This window comes from Ovis canadensis, chromosome 2, assembly GCF_042477335.2.
Source record: "Ovis canadensis isolate MfBH-ARS-UI-01 breed Bighorn chromosome 2, ARS-UI_OviCan_v2, whole genome shotgun sequence".
NCBI lineage: Eukaryota > Metazoa > Chordata > Mammalia > Artiodactyla > Bovidae > Ovis > Ovis canadensis.
In genome coordinates this window covers 59,322,917-59,346,006 of record NC_091246.1, presented here as the reverse complement: position 1 = coordinate 59,346,006, position 23,090 = coordinate 59,322,917, and the positions used below count along the sequence as shown (strand labels likewise).

At 41.9% G+C, this 23,090-nt stretch overlaps 1 protein-coding gene across 1 annotated transcript in view; it reads right to left on the bottom strand.

The window, feature by feature from the left end:
• The window catches only part of GNAQ (G protein subunit alpha q), a 321,612-nt gene extending 298,805 nt beyond the window's left edge, over window positions 1-22,807 (bottom strand). The window contains exon 1 of the mRNA XM_069576299.1: window positions 21,725-22,807. Within this exon, the coding sequence (XP_069432400.1) occupies window positions 21,725-21,860 (136 nt within the window). The 5' untranslated portion in view covers window positions 21,861-22,807. The remainder of the gene's footprint in view (window positions 1-21,724) is intronic.
• Between the last annotated feature and the right edge of the window lie 283 nt (window positions 22,808-23,090).

The following is a 23,090-nucleotide window of genomic DNA, read 5'->3' as shown; positions in this document are numbered from 1 at the left end:
CCGCAGTGTGAACCCCTGGCCCAGGCACCCACATTAACCAAGCTGAGACCCTCAGGAGTTGATGACGGAGTCTGTGTCAGGGGTCCTCAAGACCAGCCCCAGGTCTGATGGCTCACTCAGTGGATTCACAGGACTCAGCATGCAGTCACACTCATGGCCGTGCTTTATCACAACAAAGCAAGATCAGCAAAGGCAAAAAGGTGCATGGAGCAAAGTCTGAAAGAAACCAAGCCCAGGCTTCGGAGGGTCCTCTCTCAGTGGAGCCACACAGGATGCACTTAATCCCCCCAGCCCCAGTAGTGACAGGACCGGGAAATGCCGCTCACCAGGGGAGGTCGCCTGAGCCTGGGAGTTCAGGGTATTTGTCGGAGGGTCAGTCACGTAGGCACCGTCAGCCTAGCACCTGCCAAAATTCCAAACTCCCAAAAGGAAAAGCAGGTGTTCAACATAAACCACACTGTTCATATAAACAGTTCAGGCACCGTGAGCCACTCTAATCAGTTCTGAGAGTGGTGGGAACTCTCTGGAAATCGAAGTTTGCAGACACCCAGTCAGGGGCCAATCCTGTCCTTTCCAAGGACAGCAGCCAGACTTGCTCTGTGAACTCTTTCCTATACAGCGTCACAACACACTCTTGGAGCTTGAGTTCTAATCCTGCTATTGATTTAAAGTCCTGGCTACTTAAGCGGAAGCAAACTTCATATGTAGGTCTTTAGGGGAAACTTGGGGAGGTTGAATAGTGAAATTCAAGGATGTAGGTAGACATGCCAGTTTTACCTGCATAAATTTGTTCTAACCTGTCGGCTAATTTCAGGAAGTAGTAGGATATAAAACAAATTAATTATGTGTGTATAATAAGAAATGTAATTACACATTTCTATCTGGCTGCAATTTAAAAGAAACATATAGCCCCTGACCTGTAAGATCCCAATTAATTAGGACTGTCTCCTTCCACTGAAATACGGAACCAGTGGCCCCCCTCCAAAAGAGCATCAACACACACAAAAAATCTTAGAGGAAAAAAACTCTACCAGACACTGAGAGGTAAACCCAGTACTGCTTTCCCCAGGCGGTTCTCAGCCTGTGTCTAATTAGTACTGCCAAAAAACCAATAATCTGAAACCTTAGGACTTAAACATTCAAACTTAAAGATAGTGACTTTTCCCTTTGGTTTTATCACGCATTATCACGCGTTCAGAAATAATGTTTATCTGCCATTCTCCTAAAATTTCTCTTTTGTAAATTTACTACAAAGTGATGAAGGAAGTTCAGAAGTTTACATACATGTGCTAACTTAAAACTCTCTAAAGTAACAAATAAAGGCAGGTTTGAGACTTTCCTTCTAACTCACAAGGAGATTTTACAATGTAACACACAATTTTCTTAACCTCGAAGCTATGGCCTTGGCTGGATGGGGTAAAAGATCACATGAGGTGACTGGATGAGTTTCCTTGGCATGCCAGGAGTAAATTTCAGTTTTCTGCTAGTACGGTTTAGCACCGTGTGTGATGTTATTTCTCATGCAAACAAGAGAGGAGCAAAGCATTTTCTGCAACCTGGATCATATGGTTTTGCCAGAGTCTTTCACCAGTGCAGATTCTCCCCGTTGACAGAAAGGACTGAGTTCACACTCAGAGGCCAGACAGCATTTGTACCTCAAAAGCACTGACACAGAACCTAAGTCTTTATAGTTTCAAGATAACCTACTCATCACCCAGAGACTAAGGGGAAAGGAATAACTGTAAAGGAAAAAACATTCAATGAAATGAAATTAGCACTAATAGTTGTCCCTTGTCTTTCTATTTCAGCTGGAAAAGAACACTTGAAAACAGACAGAGTAAGGAGCTATCTAAAAGATTATCTGTGGGGGAGAGGGGGACAAAGGACATTTGCAAAAATGAAAACCTTTAGACCAAAATATTAAATTTTTAATAAAAAATAAAATAATAGTATAAATACAGATTCTGATGCTGATAAATTTATTCATTGCATTCCCTCACTTAGGCAAGCCACCCACTGGAAAATAGGGAAGACGGGGGAAAAAAAAAAAATCAGCCTCTGCACCATCTGATTTACCATGAGTCCTAAGAATTTATATGCAAGAACATACAGAAAGGATTGGAAAAGGCATGGCTTGTGGAGCCATGCATTATTAATTTCAATTTCAACAGATACAAACTATACTTCATTTGCTCAAAGCAAATGTCAGCACAACCACATTTTTTTTTTTTTCTCTTAAAAGGAAGCTTGATCATTGAAATTATACAAGAAGCACACCTACAACGAGGGCAGCTCCTAAAAGAGCACTTTGGTAAATCAGGGTCACTTCCACGTGCAGTCCTTACCTTGTGAGATCCCGCACATCTTGGAACGCAGCCGTAACTGATCTGTACACACTCAGCATTATTTTAAAACTCAGGTTTGGCTTCCAAGGCTGACATCTCCCGAAAGGTATATAGTATCTTGTTAACTATAATTGGATTTAGGACAGTGTGTCCTGTTGTAAATCCAGGTATAGAACACTTTTAAAACATTGGTATGAAGGCCAAATTCTTTTTAGAATAATCCTCATTGGTAAGAGAGAAGGAAACAAAGATGACATCAGGCATTTCAACAAGCTACAAGAATCAGGACTAGAATAGAATACATTCTAGTAAATTACCAAATTAATGAAGAAATAAACTTACTCCTGATGGCACTGCTTACAAGGAACAAGCCCATTTTTCCAATAAGGCGAGACTAAAAACAATGATATTAAGGTGTATTTGACCAGCATACACACGCATGGCAGGGAGAAAGATTGCCCCATGAAAAGTGACATGATCAAACTGTCACACACTCATCTTTTCGGTTGAAAGTTCTAGAAAAAGGGCTCCCCACTACCTCAAAATCAATATCCACCCACTGTGAAGAAGAGCCTTCAACCTATGGTTGGGAGCCACATGGGCACAGGCCAGACTCAAGAAACTAGGGTAAGGAGGGACAAGATTTCTTCTCAGTTTTTGTTAAAGAAAGAGAATAATTTACTGTCAGCTTCTCTCCCACCATGACCACCACCGTCCAACTGGAAGGACTGAGTTTATTTCATATTAAACAATTACACATTCACATACACGTATCAGGGCCATGGACAGAGGGGCCTGGCAGGCTATAGTCCGTGGGGTTGCGAAGAGTCAGACACAACTGACTGACTAATAAACACAACACACACATATCAGGCTTCCCCAGGGGCTCAGAGGTCAAGAATCTTCTCATAACGCAGGGGATACAGATTCATTCCCTGGGTCAGGTTGATCCCCTGGAGAAGGGCACGGCAACCCACTCCAGTGTTCTTGCCTGGAGAATCCCATGGCCAGAGAAGCCTGGAGGGCTACAGTCCACAGGGTCACAAAGAGTCAGACACGGCTAAAGCGACTGAGCATGCATGCATCCACATATTCATACACCCACACACAAACACACTCACACTGAATACAACAACTACACTCAATCATCGAATTTCCTACATGAGAAAACTTAACGCAACTGTTAAAACTGTGAATATGATGTCAAATTCTATAAAATAAAGTACACAGAACTGTAAGTTGATTTCTGTCTTTAACAACTACTTGCCTTATGGGAAGAAAAAAAGCAATTAAACCAATTTGGCTGTAAAGAAAATAGGTACCAAATGAAATCTGTTTCTCCAAAAATATTCCTTTTCTTCTACATTAAAATTAGAATCCAAAGAGGTCAAGGAATTAGAAAATGCTCCTTAGCTCCTTAATCGTCATGTGCCTTATAAACTGACTGGCTATCTAGACTTTAGGATGAGGGATTAAAACTGGCCAGTCACAATGTGCAGAGTCAGGGGTGCTACCACTTTACACACTGGCCCCATCTACCCAAAGGCAGGAACTGTGAGTTTCACTGAAGCAGGGCAACCAGACTGCCTGCCATGATAGGAGACCAGGCCATGGTCAAGGAAGAAAAAGCAGATGTACTTTTCTTGATTTCTCGATTTCCTTTCATACCAACAGAAATTAAATACTGAGGTCAAATTCAGGTAGTATACTTTGGGTTCTATTTAGGTTTGCAAACAACAAAGTAAAACCAAATCAACTGGAGGTTTGAATGATGGGGGCTTCCCTGGTGGCTCAGAAGGTAAAGAATCCACCTGTAATGCAGGAGATCCTGGTTCAATCCCTGGGTTGGGAAAATCCCCTGGAGAAGGGAATGGCTGCCCCTTTAGTATTCTTGCCTGGAGAATTCCATGAACAGAGAAGCCTGGCAGGCTACAATCCATGGGGTTGCACAGAGGTGGACAGGACTGAGCAACCATCACTTTCACTTTCACACTCTAAATGATAGACTGTGGGGATCTGATCTGAAATCTAATACCTTCCACATCTTTACTGACTGTATTAACAAAAACACTTGTCTTATTGTAATTCTTAATAAATCTTATTATGATAGGTTCATCTATTTTTCTCTGAGAATGAAACAGAAAGGATTAGAAATACTAGATGTTGAAAAAAAGTTGAAATGATCTTGGCCTTAGATGCTCCCAACGGAAGCAGAATGGAATTCAATAGAAAGTAGTGCTCTCAGCAACTGGCAGGGGATGGGGTGAGAGCCCTATGCAAATATATAATAAATGCAAAAATGCGGAGGATGGTATGCAGATCATAGAAGACCCCAAGTCAAAAACAGAGCTACAAGTAAATAGTTCTATACTGAAGAAAAATTATAAGAATCATCACAGTATTGGTAGAGGAAAGTTACAGATGCCCTCTGTACTCAAAATTGCTTTATTTCTTGGGATTTGCTTAGACAAAAGACAAAGATTTCTGAAGTCACATGTGTCTCAGTTCAGGAAAAGATACTACTCTTACTTCATAAAAACATACCAAGTGTTAGGTTCCACTTGGGTTTTTTGTTTTTCTTTTTTAAGAAAACAACTAGAATGATAAAGGGCAAGACGTTATTCCTGCCTTATGAGAAATGATAGAAAGAACTCACAACGTTAAACATAAAGAAGAAAGCAAACCGCAGGTGTGTCATGAGGACAACTTCAATTATTTGGAAAAGTAGATGTGTTCCAGGGGCTTTGAGAATCCCTGTGTCTTCAAGGGATTGATGAAACTTGATTCAGGATAGTTTTCAGCCCAGTATATGAGTACTTTCTAAGCAACACAGATGACGGAAGAGAAGTTATTCCTCTTGGGGGCATGATGTTCCTACCACTTAACACAGAAGAGAACAAAATAACAATAAATTGGGAGATCTTACAGAGGTGACTCAAGTACGGGCTGCAAGCTTGGACTTTAAAGCATATAAGAGATGCTATAATTATAACTCTCTATGAAAGACTTCACATGTGTTAATTACAGTCATTGAGACTCATAAAGCAGACTTCCTGGAAAGAAGGCAAAGTGCTCTTAAAAACAACAACAACAACTTCCTTTCCATCCCTCAAAATGTACAAAAAGAAAAAAAGTAGAGAAGAAATCTCATCTTCATTAATAACAGCAAAGGACTTATCAACCAGAAGCAATACAAGTAGGCTACAAATCTGCTGGGTCTATGCACAGCTCTCCTGCTGGTCAAACAGTGTAGTTTGAGGGATCAAGTAGCCGACGTTCCGAAAGACTTCCTGGTATCCCTCAACTTGGAGGAGTTGGTAACATCCTACTGAAACTCACCTCTCCTAGCAGAGGGGCTAAAGAGACACTGTACAGCCAAGCAATCCTAGTCTCTCCCTCTGACCTGGCAGTGCTGAGGGCTGAAAGCAAGCCTCCTGAGCAAAGCGGTCTAAGAATTCGGAGAAATACACCCAACAGATGCACAGAACAAAAATCCCACAAACAGCAAGGCATCATCTTTCATCAAATGAGAACAATTTCTCATCAGAATGGTGGCACACCCAAAAGGAAAAGGAAAATGGAACTGGTTGTAAAATACAACAAAATTAAGAAGCAAAGCCCACAGATTGAAGCTGCCTGATGCCACAGACCCCACCACGACCTCACTCCAACAACTGAATGGCTAAAAATAGAATATATACTATCATCTTCCAGCCTGCCAGCTCAAGTGCTGAGAGAAGGACACACACAGACCCAAGACAAATAGGGAAGGAAGTCAATGAGATTCCACCCACACTATTTTTGGACAAACAGTGGGGCCAGACAAAATTTGGAGCATTCCTAAGAAAAAATGAAGACAAGGCACAGAACGTGCAGAAAGAAAAGAAAGAGAACACTCTAGAAGACTTACTCTAGGAAACAGAAGAAAAAACTAAGAATATAACCATTCTCTGCTATTAAGAAAATGGAAGGAAATGTGAAGTGTTTGAAATAGGATAAAAGAAATAAAATAACATAGAAATTGTCAGAGGCTTTAAAAAAGGAAATAAGGAGGAAAAAATAATATTGAAGAACTTAAAAACGAAATCAGAACATCAAATATGTATAGCAGGCACTTCAGTCATTCAGAACGCACTTACTGACACTTGACGTTTATATGCCAACCACTGCCAAATCAGTTGCTGACAAGAAACTTAAATCACACAAGAATGGAGAAATGAAGACAAATGTAAGCAGTAAAATTAAATAACACAACATATTTCTTTTATTTTATATATAATATATACATGTATCCACAGAACAAAAATTGACTATATATTGGGCTATAATAAACTTCAAAAAGTAAAAACAATACAGACCACAATCTGTTATCAAAACGATGTAAGACAAGGAATAAATAACAAGGGCTAAAAAAAAAAAAAATCACAACCACTTGGAAAATTTTAAACTGTCTTAATCCTGGTTCAAAGATAAAAATCATAAATTTAGAATGTCTATAAAAGAATGATACGAACACTAGGTAGTAACAAGCAGAAAAATTCAAAGCTTTAAGCACTTCAAATTCAAATCAATAAAATGTTAAAATAATCTAAGAATTTCAAGAAAAATTTAAAATTACAACCAAATAAACCTATACTAATTGTAGGAAAGTGAAAGTGAAGTCGCTCAGTCATGTCCGACTCTTTGCAAACCCCATGGACTGTAGCCTACCAGGCTCCTCTGTCCATAGTATTTTCCAGGCAATAGTACTGGAGTGGATTGCTATGTCCTTCTCCAGCGGATCTTCCTGACCCAGAGATGGAACCCAGGTCTCCCGCATTGTAGACAGACGCTTTACCGTCTGAGCCACCTTGTAAGAAAGTAAAAAAAGTAAGGCAAAAATAAATTAATAAGGGTATCAAGACTATACAATGGAAAAAGAACGTCTTTTCAACAAATGATGCTGTTACAACTACATACCCACTTACAAAAGAATGAAATCATAGCCCAACCTCACACCACATACAAAAATCAACTCGATGTGCATCAAAGACCTAAATGTAAAATCTAAAACTATACAACTCTTGGGGCTTCCCTGATAGCGCTGCTTGTTAAAAACCTGCTTGCCAATGCAGGAGACATAAGAGATGCGGGTTCGATCCCTGGGTCCAGAAGATCCCCCAGAGGAGGGCATGGCATAGTCTTCCTGCCTAGAGAATCCCATATACTGAGAAGCCTAGCAGGTTACAGGCCATAGGGTTGCAAAGAGTCAGACATGGCTGAAGCAACTTAGCATGCACACACGCATACAGCTCTTAGAAGAAAACATGGAGGTAAATCTTTGTAACCTTGGATTTAGCAATATGTGACACAAAAAGCATCAGCAACAAAAGAAAAAATATAAACTGGACTTCATTACAAGCAAAAGCTTCTGTATTACGGTACAATTTTGCACACAGCCAAACCTCACCAGTTCTATTTCTTTCTCCCTTGGAGGTATTCATCCTAGAGCACTCCATTCTTCCATAGATAAAAAGGTCAATTTTCTAGAAATATCTCAGTTATTAAAGTTGAAGCTAAAAGTGGTTTAAAAAATCTAACTAAACCTAAAGTAAACCTGAAACCTAAACTAAATAACAGATAGAGGCACCTGTTAGTTATTTTTGTAAATAGGCAGTTTAGAAAAGAATTTGAAAACTTTATAACAGAAATTCAATAAAAGCAAGAATTTTTTTTGCCCATCAGATTAATAAAAATCTAATGATAATAAGATGGGCCAGAACAGTTACTAACATAAACTAGAGATGGGAAATAAACCAACACAACCCTTCTAAAAGGCAGAGGGTGGTAATGTGTATCAAAATGTTAAATAAGCCTATCATTGAACTAATGATACAACTTTGAGGAACTTATCTGAACATATAAATGTACAAAGATGGATCCCCTACAATATTGAGCAGTGATTATGAAAAAAATTTAATGGCCTCAAACTAAATATATATTAACAAGGGGTCAGGTATGCTGGCATACAGGAGTGGTGTGCTGGCAAATTTTTAACTAGTTTTGCAGGCGTGGGTAAGGGAGAGCTCTTACTCAAAATATTAGCCTACTTCTGTGGTATGAATACCCCAATCATGGCTATTTCAAGCTACCAAAAAGAAGTCAGTGAATGCAGAGTTGAGAAGAAATGTACAAAACGGGCTTTGATGAGCAGGTGCAAGCTAGCCACAGTGCACCACTGCATGTTTCCTAATACACTGGACCAGTAACAAAGAAACACACTGCAACACCAAAAAGCTATAAACATAATACAAAAGATTTATATTAAATGGCAAGATACCTATTACATATTACTAGATGTAAAGAGCCAAGCCCATACAGAACAACTTATGTTGTATAATCTGGGATGCTGTAAATTTATGTGTATGCATTTCATTTTCATTTTCAAAGAAAAAGAACCATACAACAGTGATGTGTAAACATTATATTCAATTGAGTTGCATCCATAACAAGAACAGCAAATCTGATTTTTGTGGAGTATCTAAAACAGATTAAGATTTTTATTTTAAAAAAGAATAGCAAAAGATCACCAGATTTGGCTTCAAAGTAATTAAAAACTTCTGTATTAAATAATACAAAACAAAGTAAAAGAAAAACAACAGACGGGGATTAAGTTATTTGCAGTAAACATGAAAAAGGGTAATTTCATTGTAAGCTCAGAGTTCACAAACAGGCAAAGGAAATGAAGAGACAACTTACAAACTAAGGAATTCAACTAGAAACAAACATACAGGAAATGGTCAATCTTAGCAGTGATCAAATAAGCGCACGTTTTAAGTGCAGGCCTACTAATTTATTACAATCTTATTGTAATGTTCATGATGTTCCGAATTGTACACAATCATTTCAGAATATGTTTAAGCTGTATGTAATCAAGAGTTGTAAAATGTTTCATGTCCTTTAACTTAGAAGTAACGGTTCTATTTATCTATTCTAACAAAAGTGTGCAACTGTGTGTGTTTTTAAAAAAATGCGATGTATGCCAAGAACTTCATTACAGTGTTACTGGAAAATTGAAACACTGGGAGAAACCTAAATGCTAAAAAATAAAAAAAGAGTAAGCAAGCTAATTAATATATACCCTCTCACAGAATATTATACAACAATTCTAAATATTAATATGAAGTTTATACGGGCACACAGAAAATGCTTATAACATGTTAAACTGTACAGTATGATTACATCCATACAAGAAACATAAAAATAAAAGTCTAGAAAGGAATATACAAAAAAACAAAAAAATCATGCTGTTTGCATCAGAATGGTACATTTAAACTTATGAGTAAACTTTAAAACATTTTTCATATTTTGTCTAATAAACTACTGCATTATTCATAAAATTTCAAAAACACTGAAAAACACAACAAAAAAATATTATGAGCAGTCATTTCAAAGGCCATGAAAATAACAAAATGTCATTCTTAATCATGTAAGAAAATTCTTATTTGGAAGAAAAGTACTCCTTGACTCAAACTTTGACTGTCTATTCAATACAATAGTTTGTTTCATTATTAAACCTTAAGCAACCATACCATCAGAGGATATATCTCTCAAATGCTTTTCATTATTTCATTTTTAAAGGAGAATCAAAAGCAATATAAATTCAGGCAGTAGCATACTGCTTGAAGATACATAAAGAAAGAATATTTTTTAATAGAAAAAATAAATCATGTGTGATGATGTGATTCTGTGTTAGTGATGCATAACACTTTAATTCTGGGAAGGAAACATCGTAATTTGAATAGCAATTCACAGATAGACTCTAGGGATTTAGAAAAACCCTAGACAAGAATCCCTGTTCCCATCATAAGCATGGTCTGGAGTGGAAAGCCCTACAGAAAATGTGTTTCTCAAACGATGTATCTGGTGACTTCTGTGAAAATGTATTTGCACTTAAGATTTCCCTGAAGAACTATTAATGAAGTCTAATGATTTCCTCCATTAAAATGCAATACTTTGTCAAGAATCATATGGATGGGGAAATACAAATCATTTCTCCAAAACTAATTAAGCAAGATACAGTATCTCCTCTGACCACAAGATGGGAAACCAAGGAGACCCCTCATTACAAGAGTTGACATATGCCCCAAATGTTCTAGTCATTTCTAAGGTGCTTCAGACAACATCTTAGATGGTGACTCAACATATAACAGGATGTGCAGAGGTTATCCCATTCATTACTCCTTGAACACATCAACGTCCTGCCACCTCTAGAATCCATATCTGGCCCAAGGTTGGCTCGAGAGAAGCCAATAGTATGTTAATTCATTACCTCTTAATCCAAGGGGAATGATTAGAATTAGATCAGCCTCTAATTAAAAAAAAAGGCTGATTTCAAGTATCTTTTTGTTTCAGCATTCATTAGCTCTGCTCTCAAATTATTCAAAATTATTCAAAATATATTTGCCTACATTTTGAATCAAGAAATCCACTTAATTATATTATGGACAAATGAAGCCCATTTTGCATGATGATTGTAAACAGACTTAGGAACCCTGAATGATCTACTCCCTGGACTTGGATATGACAGCCCAGAATGTGAACGGCTCCTAAGAGAACACAACCAACACACAGGTGCCCTTCTCAGCTAAAAATTACAAATGACTTCTATATTACATCACTCCACCCAAGCAAGAATCCACTGGCAAGAATATCTCATGATACAAGTTATCTTACTGCCTTGGGCAACTGAAAAGGCACTCTACTGTAGGAGAAGAAAGCCACTGGGAAAGCAGATTTCCTAAGCAAGAGACGTCCTAATAACCCGTTACCAGATTAGCAGAGTTCTCAATACAGTAATAGATGCATTTCTATCACCTTAACCAGCTAACAGGGAAAAAACAACAACAACAAAAATACTTGGAGAAGTCTGGTTGTAACTCTTTCTTTTAATGTGTGAATGGTTTTCCTCAGGACCAGTCTGACCTCAGCTATCTAACCACCTCTGGGAGCAAAAGGACCCAAAGAGTGCATGCAATAAAAACGCCTCCCATGCCACCCAGACTTCTACACATGCTCATCTCCCAACCCATGATCTGGGAGAGGAAGGGCATGGCAGATGTGACAACAGTGCAGAAACTCGGTAGGGAGTTGAGTGAGTGGAATTGAGAAGTGGAAGCTGCCTTGGTCGGGCTTGGCCTGATTGGTGTGGTCAAGTCAAGGCACAGCACAGAGCCCCTCTTCTCTGCTCTCCTCTCTTTCCTCCATAGCTTAAGGAACACCTGGCGACCCCACCCCTACAAGCAGCAATATCCTCTGCCCTGCCAAGCCCCTCAATATCCCCCATCACTCTCCCTCACCTGCCGCTGTTCTCCTGTTTCCCTGCACCTGTCCCATTCCAAATCTGAAAACAAGGAAAGTGAGCCTGGAGCTGATAAGATAATAAGACAGCCGTAGGCCAGGAGGAAAGTAGGGTCAAGGAATGCAAAGAGCCTGTCTGGCACCTCCAGTGGGTCTGGGCTCTTGTAACAGTGTTTCTCCAAACCTAGGATTTGAGTCCAGCTGCTCCTTCTTCAGTCACAGAGCCCTTTCTTCAGAGCGCAGACAAGAGACCAGGAAGTTTCTCTGATCGTGGTCATGACAATTATGAGCAGTTCAGAGGCCACAATGTGTGTGTGTACACACACACACAAATATATTTTTTAAAAATATGAAATGTCTTACTTCATAGTATGAATGGGTCAACCCTTATCTATTCTTCTGGTTTCAATGAAAGCCCCAAGGAAAAAATGGACACCATAATGGAAGAAGAAAAGGACACAGGTGGTCCATCCAAGGGTTAACTCTAAATCTTTCCTAGAAAGCCCTGGAAAAAGGACCCACTGGCTCCAAATATAGAACATCCCCCAACGTGCTCCACTAAGGTGTGTGAGGCACTCCCAGTGCTCAGGGTCAAAAAGCCAACCTGCTATCACTGAAAAAGGGCAGAAATGCACTTGGGCAGCAGAGATTCCTTGCAAGCAAATGAAAAGCATTACTTAAATGTCAGTGGAGAAGGAGGAGGAGGAGGAAGTCCAAGGTAGCTGCCTAAGAGTATCTAAGAACACACACACAGGCCTGAGCAGGGCCGCTCAGGAGCATTGAGCCTCCGTGTCTCCTAGGATGTCGCCCTTCCTACAGGAAGCAAGAGCCCCATGCTGATATGACAAGGAGGCTTTTGATACCACTCCCTGAGAAGGCAGTGAAACTATCAGCAGTGTGCCAGGCAGCACGAGGGCAGCTCCAGGCAGACTCGCTAATGTTGCCTCACAGCTCTGGCCCAGAACTCTCCGAGTTGTCTGTGCCTGCCTGTGGGGAAGAGAGAGGAGAGTGAGAGTGGCCAGGGGGAGCCCACCTGACCTGGCTATGCCTCCCATGGTAGCTGATCACTCCTGGGAGGCGGAGTCTCAGGAGCCTTGTCCAGGGGTAAGAGAGGGGCTGCAAAGTGGCTGAGATGCCAAAGCTGCAGAAGGGAAGCGAAGAAAACTTCAAAGTTCAAACAGCCCTTAGATATGGTCCAATCTCTGCATTCTGTGGGTTTCTATAGAAACAGTAAAGGAACAAAGGAACAAAACACCCCTGGGTTAGTTCAGAGTGGTAGGGTAGGAGCTCTCGACGGCCTTTCAGTTATGGGCTTTAGAAAAGATACTCATGACTACAGCAACGTGCAGAACCATAGGAGTATTTCATGGTTTGCTCAAATAAATTCTTACAAAGCCAGGGTGCCATTGTTTTTGATTATTTACTGGTATTCAACAAGAGTCAGAGAGAAAAAGAGAGTTAAACTCTTAACAAGTACCCTAGCATTCTTTTAAGGGCAAACCAGGAACAAGAATTAAAGTCATCCTATATTATTAGAACAAGTCAAAGGAAATGGGTCAGCTCTTTAGGACAAGAGGAAAATTGCATTTGCCATCTGCAGAAAGAACCTATAATATAACGAAGGAGCTCTGAAAAGTGTAGATCTTAAAATATCAGTTCACATGGCAAGAAAATTTCATTGCATCTCTACCTTAAAAAATAAATAAAACAAAAAAACCTACTCAGACTGACTGGGTATAATGAAAGCAAAGGCTGCTGCTCAAGCCACTGTCCCTTTGGGGAAAGAAACACAGAAAGAGATGTTTTAAAGCTCTCAAGTAAGTGAGGTGAAGACATTCATTTCAACAAATGCAGAAGAAGCACTATTACCCAACAGAGGACCCCAGCTCCTTCTCCCCTTCTAGCACACGCACTACATCTTATTTTGAAACCGGGTGGCTTGTGACAGATGATCCAGCTTGGGCTCGCCAGCTTTCTGCTGGTAAATGCACACCAATCTCAAGTCCCCGCCCTCTGGAAATGGAGAATTTTACATTTTGTTTGATAACGTCTTTTGTTTTGCAGACCACAGCGTTGCTGCAGAAAGTTAATCATCTCCTAAAAGCACATTCGCAAGTGTCTTTTAATGCATTAAAGCACCCAACTTCCCCTCTCACCAGCTCACAGCCACATGATGTTTAAAAGAAGCACCAACTTGGAAGTTCCCTAAATCTTAAAGAAATGCACCCACCAGAGAATCTAAAGAATCCCTCCTTGCACTTGGTTAAGAACGCTGTGATAAGAGTAGATGGGTGGGTGGGTTACCATGGAAGGGTCTTCTGGGGGGCCTGCAGCAAAAAGCTGGAAGACTGAGTAACGGGTGGATGAGACTGCTGCATCTCTCTAGAAACAACTGCTCAGCAGCAGTCACCAGGAAGTACATGGAAAAAGCCACCAATCACCCCACCACCTCCTCACCAAACAGAAATGTAAAAGACATAAAGTAAAAATGAAAACCGTGGAAAAAAAAGTATTTAAAACCATAAAAAAAGCAAAAGAAAAACTCTTCAACTATTTACTAAGTGATGATGATTGGAAAAAAAAGGGGGGGTATCAAATTTTGGAAAGAGGCAATTAATTCACAATTTCAGTTCTCCAAAGGGGGAAAAAAACATGAGGCTATCTCTCAGAAATATACATGAACATATTTCTAAACATCACTATCTACTTCCTGCAACAGAGACAAAAAGTCTATTTTTCTTTAATTTGTGGATCAATTATTGCTCCCTTCTGTGAGGTTTCAGAAATCTAATAGCATTAAAAACATTCTGGTTCCGACCACACCACAATCCATCACACACTTCCTTGAAAAAACTATTTTGTTTTCAAAGCAGTCAAACTGCTCACAATCCAAAATTAATCCTGTAAGAAAGGTGTGTCGAATTTTCAAATTTCAAAGGACCTGTGTAACAGTTTTCCATTCAAATTGCTGGATAAACTACGATCGACTTATCAACCTGCAACAATTATGAAAATGTTCAACTGAATCATTTTCCTAAGACAATGAATGAGAAGCAGGCATAGAGACAAAAATGACTTTGCCTTTAAACCAGAATTTCTTTTACCATGCCCCAAGTGGCCCACAAAAGGACAAAGAGGTGTGGTAAATGGAGAACAAATCAATGATACCCATTAGAAGAAAGCAAGATGTTTAAATTCACTCCCTCCAATTGCTCTGCTTCTGGGAACCCAGCTGCCCACCCTGCCCCCATCGTCCTACATCCACAAGTTCCCAGATACTGAGTCCCCAGTTATACCAGAATGACTGTAAACTGAGCAACAGAAGGTGCTTCGCAGAGCTACCAAGAAACCAGGGCCACTATCTTTGTCCTCATGTACCTTCGCTGGTGGCTCAGATGGTAAAGGACCTGCCTGCAACACAGGAGACCAGGTTAGATCCCCGGGTCCGGAAGATCCCAAAGAAGGAAGTGGCTGTCCACTCCAGTATTCTTGCCTGGAGAATTCCACGGACAGAAGAGCCTGGGGGGCTACAGTCCATGGGGTCGCAAAGAGTCAGACACGACTGAGCAACTAACAAACACATACAGCTTCCACTTGAGTTAGAAACACAGGGCAAGTGGTCACTAACAGTTTCCCAGAGTTGAAGGCAAAAGAAAGATATGCTGGCTCCGAGGAAATAATATATATCACTCAGGAGTTCAAATTCTCAAGACCATCTGCTTCCCCAGTTGTGTAATCCCCAGGAAGCTTCTAGAATGGCCTTCAGATTATTTTGTCTTTTTCTTTGTATTAAGAGCCAATCAAAAAGCCAGCCCCAGGAAGGATAACACCCAGAAGGACATGTCAGGCTGAGGGCGTCAACTGTAAAACAACAAGAACTGTGAAAATTGCTTGTAGTCTTTCCTGCCGGCAAATAAGCAACAAGGGTGTGTCACACAGCACATTATTTTATACACAGTAGGTGCTCAATATCTGTTCATCTGACCAGCATTCCGTATGCAACTGTTCTTTCTTACGGTACATCTGGTTAAAAAAGAAAAGAAAGAAATTTTAGAGGAAATGTTTGTTTTCCCAAAACTGGCAAGTGTTTGTTAAATAAATGAATCTGAAGATCTTGATAACTCTATTTTTAAATAACAATAATTTCGTTCTTCAAATTGAAATATTAGGCTCTTAACAAAATATTCTGCACTGATTTCAGAAATTATGGCTAGGTATAAAGGTCAACCCCAGAGCTATTTAGCAAATTCAAATTCAGTCTTTGGTTCTCAACACTGATGTGGATGTTTATTTTGTTTATAAAGCCCAGATTCATGACCACCTAAGATTTATGAACTCATTTATGACAGAATATTTAGGTCCTTTTATTCCTTTTTATTACATGGCAGATAAGAAATCAGACAGGTTTTTTACATATCGGTAAGGTAACAAATCATAGGTGATTGTCAAACAACTGCCTATAATTTTATTAGTAACAGCTGTTCACACAAAATAGTGTTTGGGTCTGAGAATAGCTCTTTCTTTAATGGTACTCCATCCGGCAGAACGAGAAAACACTCACTGTTTACTGTAGTCAGTGCCACAGATTTAATTACCAACAATCACACATTTTTCCTTCTATTACTATTTCACACTTCCCTAGGATTAATTCTGCAGAGATCATAACATTGCTTTAAAGCCATTATAAAAGTTTCCCTTTGAAAAGTCACTGCCCTCCCCCTTCAACCAGAAAATTAGACTTAAAATTTGCTGTTACAAATACTTGCATTTCCCTCAACCCAAAACAGAGAGTCTGGAGAAAACAGATTCTCTCCACCTTCTGAGGGAGAAAGCAATCCTAACCTTCTTAAAATGGCTTCTCTCTCTTTCAAGATGTACCCTTTGAGCTCTCTTATTTTTCCTCTATAACCCTCAATCCACACTTCCATTGATACCAAAAGAACTAATAACCTCCCCTTAAAGAAAAACTAATATGAATGCTGGAATCAAAATCATCCTTGGCAAATCTTGTTCATTTCTTTTCAAGTGTAAGTTTGCCTGGAGCATGAAGAAAAATGTGTTCCTTTTTACTGCTAAGTTTAGCATAGCACGCAGTCTCACAACTGCAAAAGCTGTTTAAGGTCCTTAAAAATTCATCTGTAATAAAAATCATAACTATATTTAATAGGCATCTCTGAAAACTGAACATAAGCCATCTCATATAAAGTGCAGCTGGGTTGTTTGATATTTTTAATGAAAAAGAGGCTATAAAATTTATTTGTAACAAAATGGCTACTAAATTATTCTTCTGATTCTCCTTCCTAAGTTTACCTAAAAATACATGAATAGATATATACTAGATAGCTTCATTGTTCAGTAGGGTTGTAATTTGCCCCCAAAATTCCCATATGAAGAAACAATATATTAATACATAAGTACGAGATTGGCAGTTATATGGCAGATTCAGACAATGAATCTACATGGTTCAAAGCAAAAATCTTACTCTGAAGGCTTTGTTATTTGGTCAGAGCTCCAGTTTTTATTTTTATGAGGGCCGCTGCCACTTCACTCTTCAGATACAAACTATAAATACTTGGTTTCCAAAAAAGAATAAACAAATAAGGAAAGAAAAAAAAAGAGGAAATGCATTCAAACAAATCCTGACGTTTAGAAACATATTCAACACTTGGAAACTAAAAGAGTAGCAAAAATAAAATTGGTTGATCTTAAAGCAGCCTCATAATCACCATTTTATGGTATTTCCAGGGAGATTCTGTTATTAGGGCTGCTTAGAAGGAAGCTTTCATTCTGCAGTTCTGAGTAGCCATCGTAGACAGCCACTAACCTCTAGGTTAACTTGGGCAATCAACACCCCCATCCTTGTGCCAGTGAACTCTACAGAGGGGTGGTGGGGTGGGTGTTTTTACCCAGACCTGTGTGAATGAACTCTCCACATATGCTAAATTTGTCAGAACACTCCCAACCTTCCAGGTACCTTCCTGCTCTGTAACTGTTTGGTTTTCAGTACAAATGTATATTGCTCAAATTAAAATCATTCTTTCTACAATTCCTAAAAGTTAACCACTGTGGTTCTTCTCATGTAATTATATATAGGTAAATTGCAAAAATCTCTTCAGTCACCACCACCTGTGCTCTAGAGAATTTAAAAATTCACTCTGCTGAATGTGTCGTGGAGAAAAGTAGATGGCAAAAAGATGAGAGGGTTAAGCTAGCTTCTATACAAAAAAAAGTAATCAAGACATGGTATGATTTTTTTTTTCCTTTAAACTTTAATATTTTAAACATGATTGTTATCATTCCCAAATGCAACCAGCACAGAACTGTAATACACTGGTTCACTATGCGATAAAACATCTTACATTAACACTTCCAATCCCGAAACTAATTTGTAATCAATTGGCTCAGAGTTACACATAGTTATTTTCAAAGGTCATGCTGCCACAGAATAAAAACTCCACATTTCTCCATGTCGCTATAATGTCTTCATTGTTTTATGGTCCCAATTTCTATTAGGTTATAAAGAAGCTTACTTAATAAATACTTACTGAGAGCACTCTATGAGTTAGAGATTGTGCTAGAAGCTGGGATTTTATAGTGTGCAACAGGGAAATCTGTTCCTACCCTCCTAAGCTTCCCGTCTAGAACAGGAAAAAAATTTCCAACCACATTTGTAATTCAGTTAGAAGAGCAAGAACATATATTCTTTCATCTAAAACTGGCCTAAACTTTGCCTCTTCAGTAAGTGGAATCCAATCAATAAAAAAACAGCAAAATCTTTTTTGCTAAATCTTTCTATTTGATGATTAAGATCTGAAGAGTAAAGAGTTTAAAACATGTAAAAGAAGAACATGTTAAAAGGGAGAAAAAAATGTATCTTTAAGAAGCCGAAATTTTCAGAAGAATATCGTTGACCGGAAGCAGGTATTCAATGGCACTTGTTTTATAAAGACTTACAGACAGATTATATTAAATAGTGACCTACGTACCACCAATAGAAATATTTAGTTAATATTTATAAATATTAATTAAAGGAAGTAATGTATATTACATCTAAGAAGTATATAAAAACTTCAGATTAAAATATTCTCTTGTATATCTATATCTACCTATGTAGACTACAAACAGTTTTCTGAGTTGTCTAAGAAAATAAATACTAACATAAATGAATTCAGAAAATGAATAAAGAAAACAATTCAAAATTTAATATATTTTATGACAGTAGGTTTCTGAGTTCACTTTTTAAAAAATAAGCATCAAAATAAGTAAGTATCATAGAATTTGAAACATATTGGCATAATTGCTGGATATGTATCAAGGCAGCCCAGATTTCACTGCCATGCTTTCATCTAGGCAGGTAACCACTATTTTCTCTTGTTAATTTCTTCACAATATAAAATTAGCTAATTATGTGAACTAACAAGGGGCTCCTGCCAAATACACCCATTTTCCTTAAAATGGCATCATGCTTTGAACTAACATTTACTTTGAAAATAATTTTACACTGAATTTCATTTAAATACAATGGTGATCCCTTAATTTAAATAAAGTAGTTAAAAATATTGGTGAATCTTTTGAAGGGCCTCATGAACGAAGATTCAGTGCACTCATCAAAGCAGCACATCAGGCATTCCTCAAAAGGAACTCCTTCTGATACCTTCCCTGATTCAAATCAACCATCACTCCTCTCCTGGATTCAAAAATCACAAGCACACACACAAATCTACAGTGAGTATACATCACTGGCTACACAGTATAGGTACTGCAGTAGTTATGTTACAAAAGCAACATACTCAGAACATGAAGCTGTAGTAAACCTTACGTGATGTCTAGGGATTGGGTTTCTAACAAAAAGTTGTACAGTTTTAAAGTGCTAATAAATGTAGGTGCTAAACTGATGTCCTACTTTTCTACCACTTCTAATAGGCCATATTAGGGGGCTGGGGTGAGGCTGCATTAAACCTTAGTCAAAAATCTAATAAGAAGGGGACAAAGAAAGTTCTCCACACTACCACTTCAGTGGTAAAATTGTTTTACTTTAGTTTTTGTCCTTATAAAATTATCTCCAAGTTCATTTTTTAAAGCATAATATGTTACTTAAGTCCACAGTATGTAACTAAGCATCCATCTATGAGTATTTCCCCCAAAGTCCTCCTTCTAGACATTCAAACCTAGGCCCTCAGACAGACAAATTCCCTGAGCTCTAATTCAGCTGCTAGGAACCCAGGGCTGCCACATGTCAGGCAATGGGGTTGGCCTAAGAGACCTCAAATGCCCTATTCACAGCCAAACAAACAAACTCTGCACAGGGCAAAAGAAAAAGAAAAACCATCCTCAAGTCTTTCTAAAACACATGCTTTTCCCCTTAATCATTCACTTAAACTCCATTCGTGTCTCCTACCCACTCTAGTTTCTTCTCAATCTTGGGAATTCAGAAAACATTCAACTACACCTTTTCAGCCATGAGAAGTAGCTCAAAAAGAGAATAAACATAAAAAATAAAAAGATCTTCCTTTTGCAATTGCAGTTTTCCCCTTCCCTGGCTTCATTCCCTAAAGCCCGCCCCTTTTATCCAGGGTTTGCCTTCTGTTCTTTATAAATGTGCACATTTATCTAATCTGGTTTCAAAATGAAGACATTAAGCATGGCATGTGAATTAACCATTTGTAACTATTCGTGATCATTATGTTTTGTTCCTTCTTGTAAATGATCCAGTACATAGCAGTTCCCTCCCAAAGGCAATTGGTTCCTTGAACCAGGAGACAGAATGCTCAAGATAAGAAGGAAAATGCATGCTTCTCAAATCAGAATTGACAATATTCTCCTCCAGAAATGTCTGAGAAACCTATTTATTATACACTCAAATATCCGGAACACGAGTGCAGACATTTTTCAGGCCTGTTACTGTAAAGCTGTTCTTCCTAACACAATAGCTCAGAGTTATGTCGCGCTGGCCTGAACGTTGATTCTGAACATTCTCCCAGAGATAACAATCAATAAAATTCCTAGTGGAGAAATGGCATTTTCTTGCTAACCTAATGTGAAGGCAGAATAGTGGGTTATTTTTTAGAGATTAAAGGGACATTTTTTGCTGTTCACTTCCCGTTTTCCTTCTAGCCCAGATTCCAAAGATACTAAAATGCTGTCCGTTTTAAACAAAAGGTTTCTATTTGATTCCATGAGAGTAATTGAGATGCTGTACTGGCAACTATTGTGAATTCAGGCCTACATCTGGGTTGCCACATTAAACAAAAGATACCCATCGCTGTCAACAACCACACAGCACAACCCTCCCGTATCCCTCATCTTTATCTGGAAGGGATGGTGGAGACAAGAATCACGCCTGTCACCATTAAGAAACTCTTCTGGGTCCCTCCTTTAGGTGGTCTGGTGGCTAGAGAACAGCACTCGTGTGACACATATATGCTCACCTCCCCGCTCCCGGAATATGTTAGCCCCCTTTCTTCAGAGAGCCAACCACTCGGCTCCCTCATCATCACTCCTTGGAGAATCCAGTCGCGAGTCTGCTCACCGTTCCACCATTCGCTCCCGACCCCTAAAAGCACTGATAAAAGATGCACACAGGCCACCCCACCGCACGCCCTGGCTCCGCTTGACACCTAAGGCCACACGCACACACAGTTCTCCTCTCCACCACCCCACCGGGCGCCAGGGCCACGACACTGGAAGTTCAACCCTCCTGCCCACCTTCCCACCCGCGCTTCTCCCCGAAGCGATTTGCCATTCAGCAGATGCACAGCAGACAAACGCGCACCCCGAGTGCACAGCCCTCAGGGCTACCGAAAGGGACAAGCCGAGGCCCTGGGCAGAGCAGCCGCGACCCCTCTGCGCGTGCCTGCGTCTGCACGCGCGCGCGCGCCCTTCAGGGTGCGGGTAGTGGCCGGGGCCGCGCCCGGGGAGGGCAGGGGCAAGCCGCCCCGCGCCCTGGGGCCGGGGCCGCAGAACGGGGACTGGGGGTGGTGGGCAGGAGGCGCAGAGGTCCGGCGGGAGGGCCCGCGGCGTACGGCCGCGGCGGTACTCACCGAGCAGCAGCAGCTTGAGCTCCCGGCGGGCGTCCCTCTTGTCCCTGCGGAGCTGCCGCTCAATCTCGTCGTTGATCCGCCGGGCTTCCTTGGCCTCCTCGCTCAGGCAGCACGCCATGATGGACTCCAGAGTCATTCTTTCAAAGTGCCTCCGCTGCAGCCCCGCCGGCACCCCCTGCTCACACGCGCGCACACACACCCTCCCGCCCTCGCTCCCCCGAGGCAGCGGTGGCCGCCGAGCCCCCGCCGCCCGGGCGCGCGTCCGGGACGAGCTCGGGGAACCGCCGCGGGGGCCGCGGCCACGACCGGAGCCACCAGGTGGGCCGGGGGTGCGGCGGCTGCTGGCGGCTCTGGCTGCCGGGAGGAGCGAGGCCGGCGCGGGAGGCGGCCGCGGGCGCTGGCTTGGGGGGCGCGCTAGGGAAGGCCGCCGCGCCCGGCCTCGCTCAGACGCCCGCGCCTCCTTCCCCGGGAACAGGCGGCCCGCCTGGCCCCCCGCGCCGTCGCCGCCGCCGCCGCCGCCGAGGCTCCCCTAAGCCGTGCGCCCGGCGGCGAGAGCACATCCACCGGGGCGTCCCCGCAGCAAGCGGTCGCCGACGGCTCCCCGCGCCTGGCGCGCCGGCTCCTAGCTGCCGCCTGACACGGCTCCCGGGCGCCCTCGGCCCTGCCCGCGCCCACCGCCCGGCTCGCGCGCAAACCCGGCTCGCCGGCCCGCCCGCCCGGCCGCCGCGCGCTCCTCCGCCTCCGCCAGACGCCCACCCCCGGCCCCGATTGCCAGGCGCAGAGCGGCTGCTCAGTGCTCTCCCTCCCCCTCGCCACACACACACATTTTCTTCTTTCTCTGAACTGGAGCACAGATCCGGGAGGGAGGCGGCGGCGGCAGAGGGAGGAGGTGGAGGGAGGGGAGGGGACGGGCGCGGGAGGAGGGGAGAGGGAGGCGGTGCCGCCCGGCCCCTCCTGGAAGGCTTTCCTGGGCTCGCAGCCGCCGCGGCGCGCCTCCCAGTGCGGCTTTCGCTTCGCTCGCGCCGCTCCCTCGCTGAGCCGGCCCCCTCGGGCTCTGCGGGCGCCTCCCGCTCCCGCGCCCTCGGTCGGGCCCGCGGGCTCAGCGGTCACGGCCGCCCCCGGCGGGAGGCGGGGCCGGGTCGCCGAGGCGCAGCCGGGGCCGCCGCCAACCTGCCGCTGCCGGCCCGCCGCCCGGGCGTGGTAAACCGGGAATATGGCGGCCTCCGCCAGCCGAGTGCCCACTGCCTCCGGAACGCAGCCGCGGCTTCTCCGGCAAGGCGGGGATCTCGGCCCCGTAAGCCCCCGGCACTCGCCGCCCCGCGAACACCCGTCCGTTTGCCCCGAAGGCAGCCTCGGCGCTGGCGCC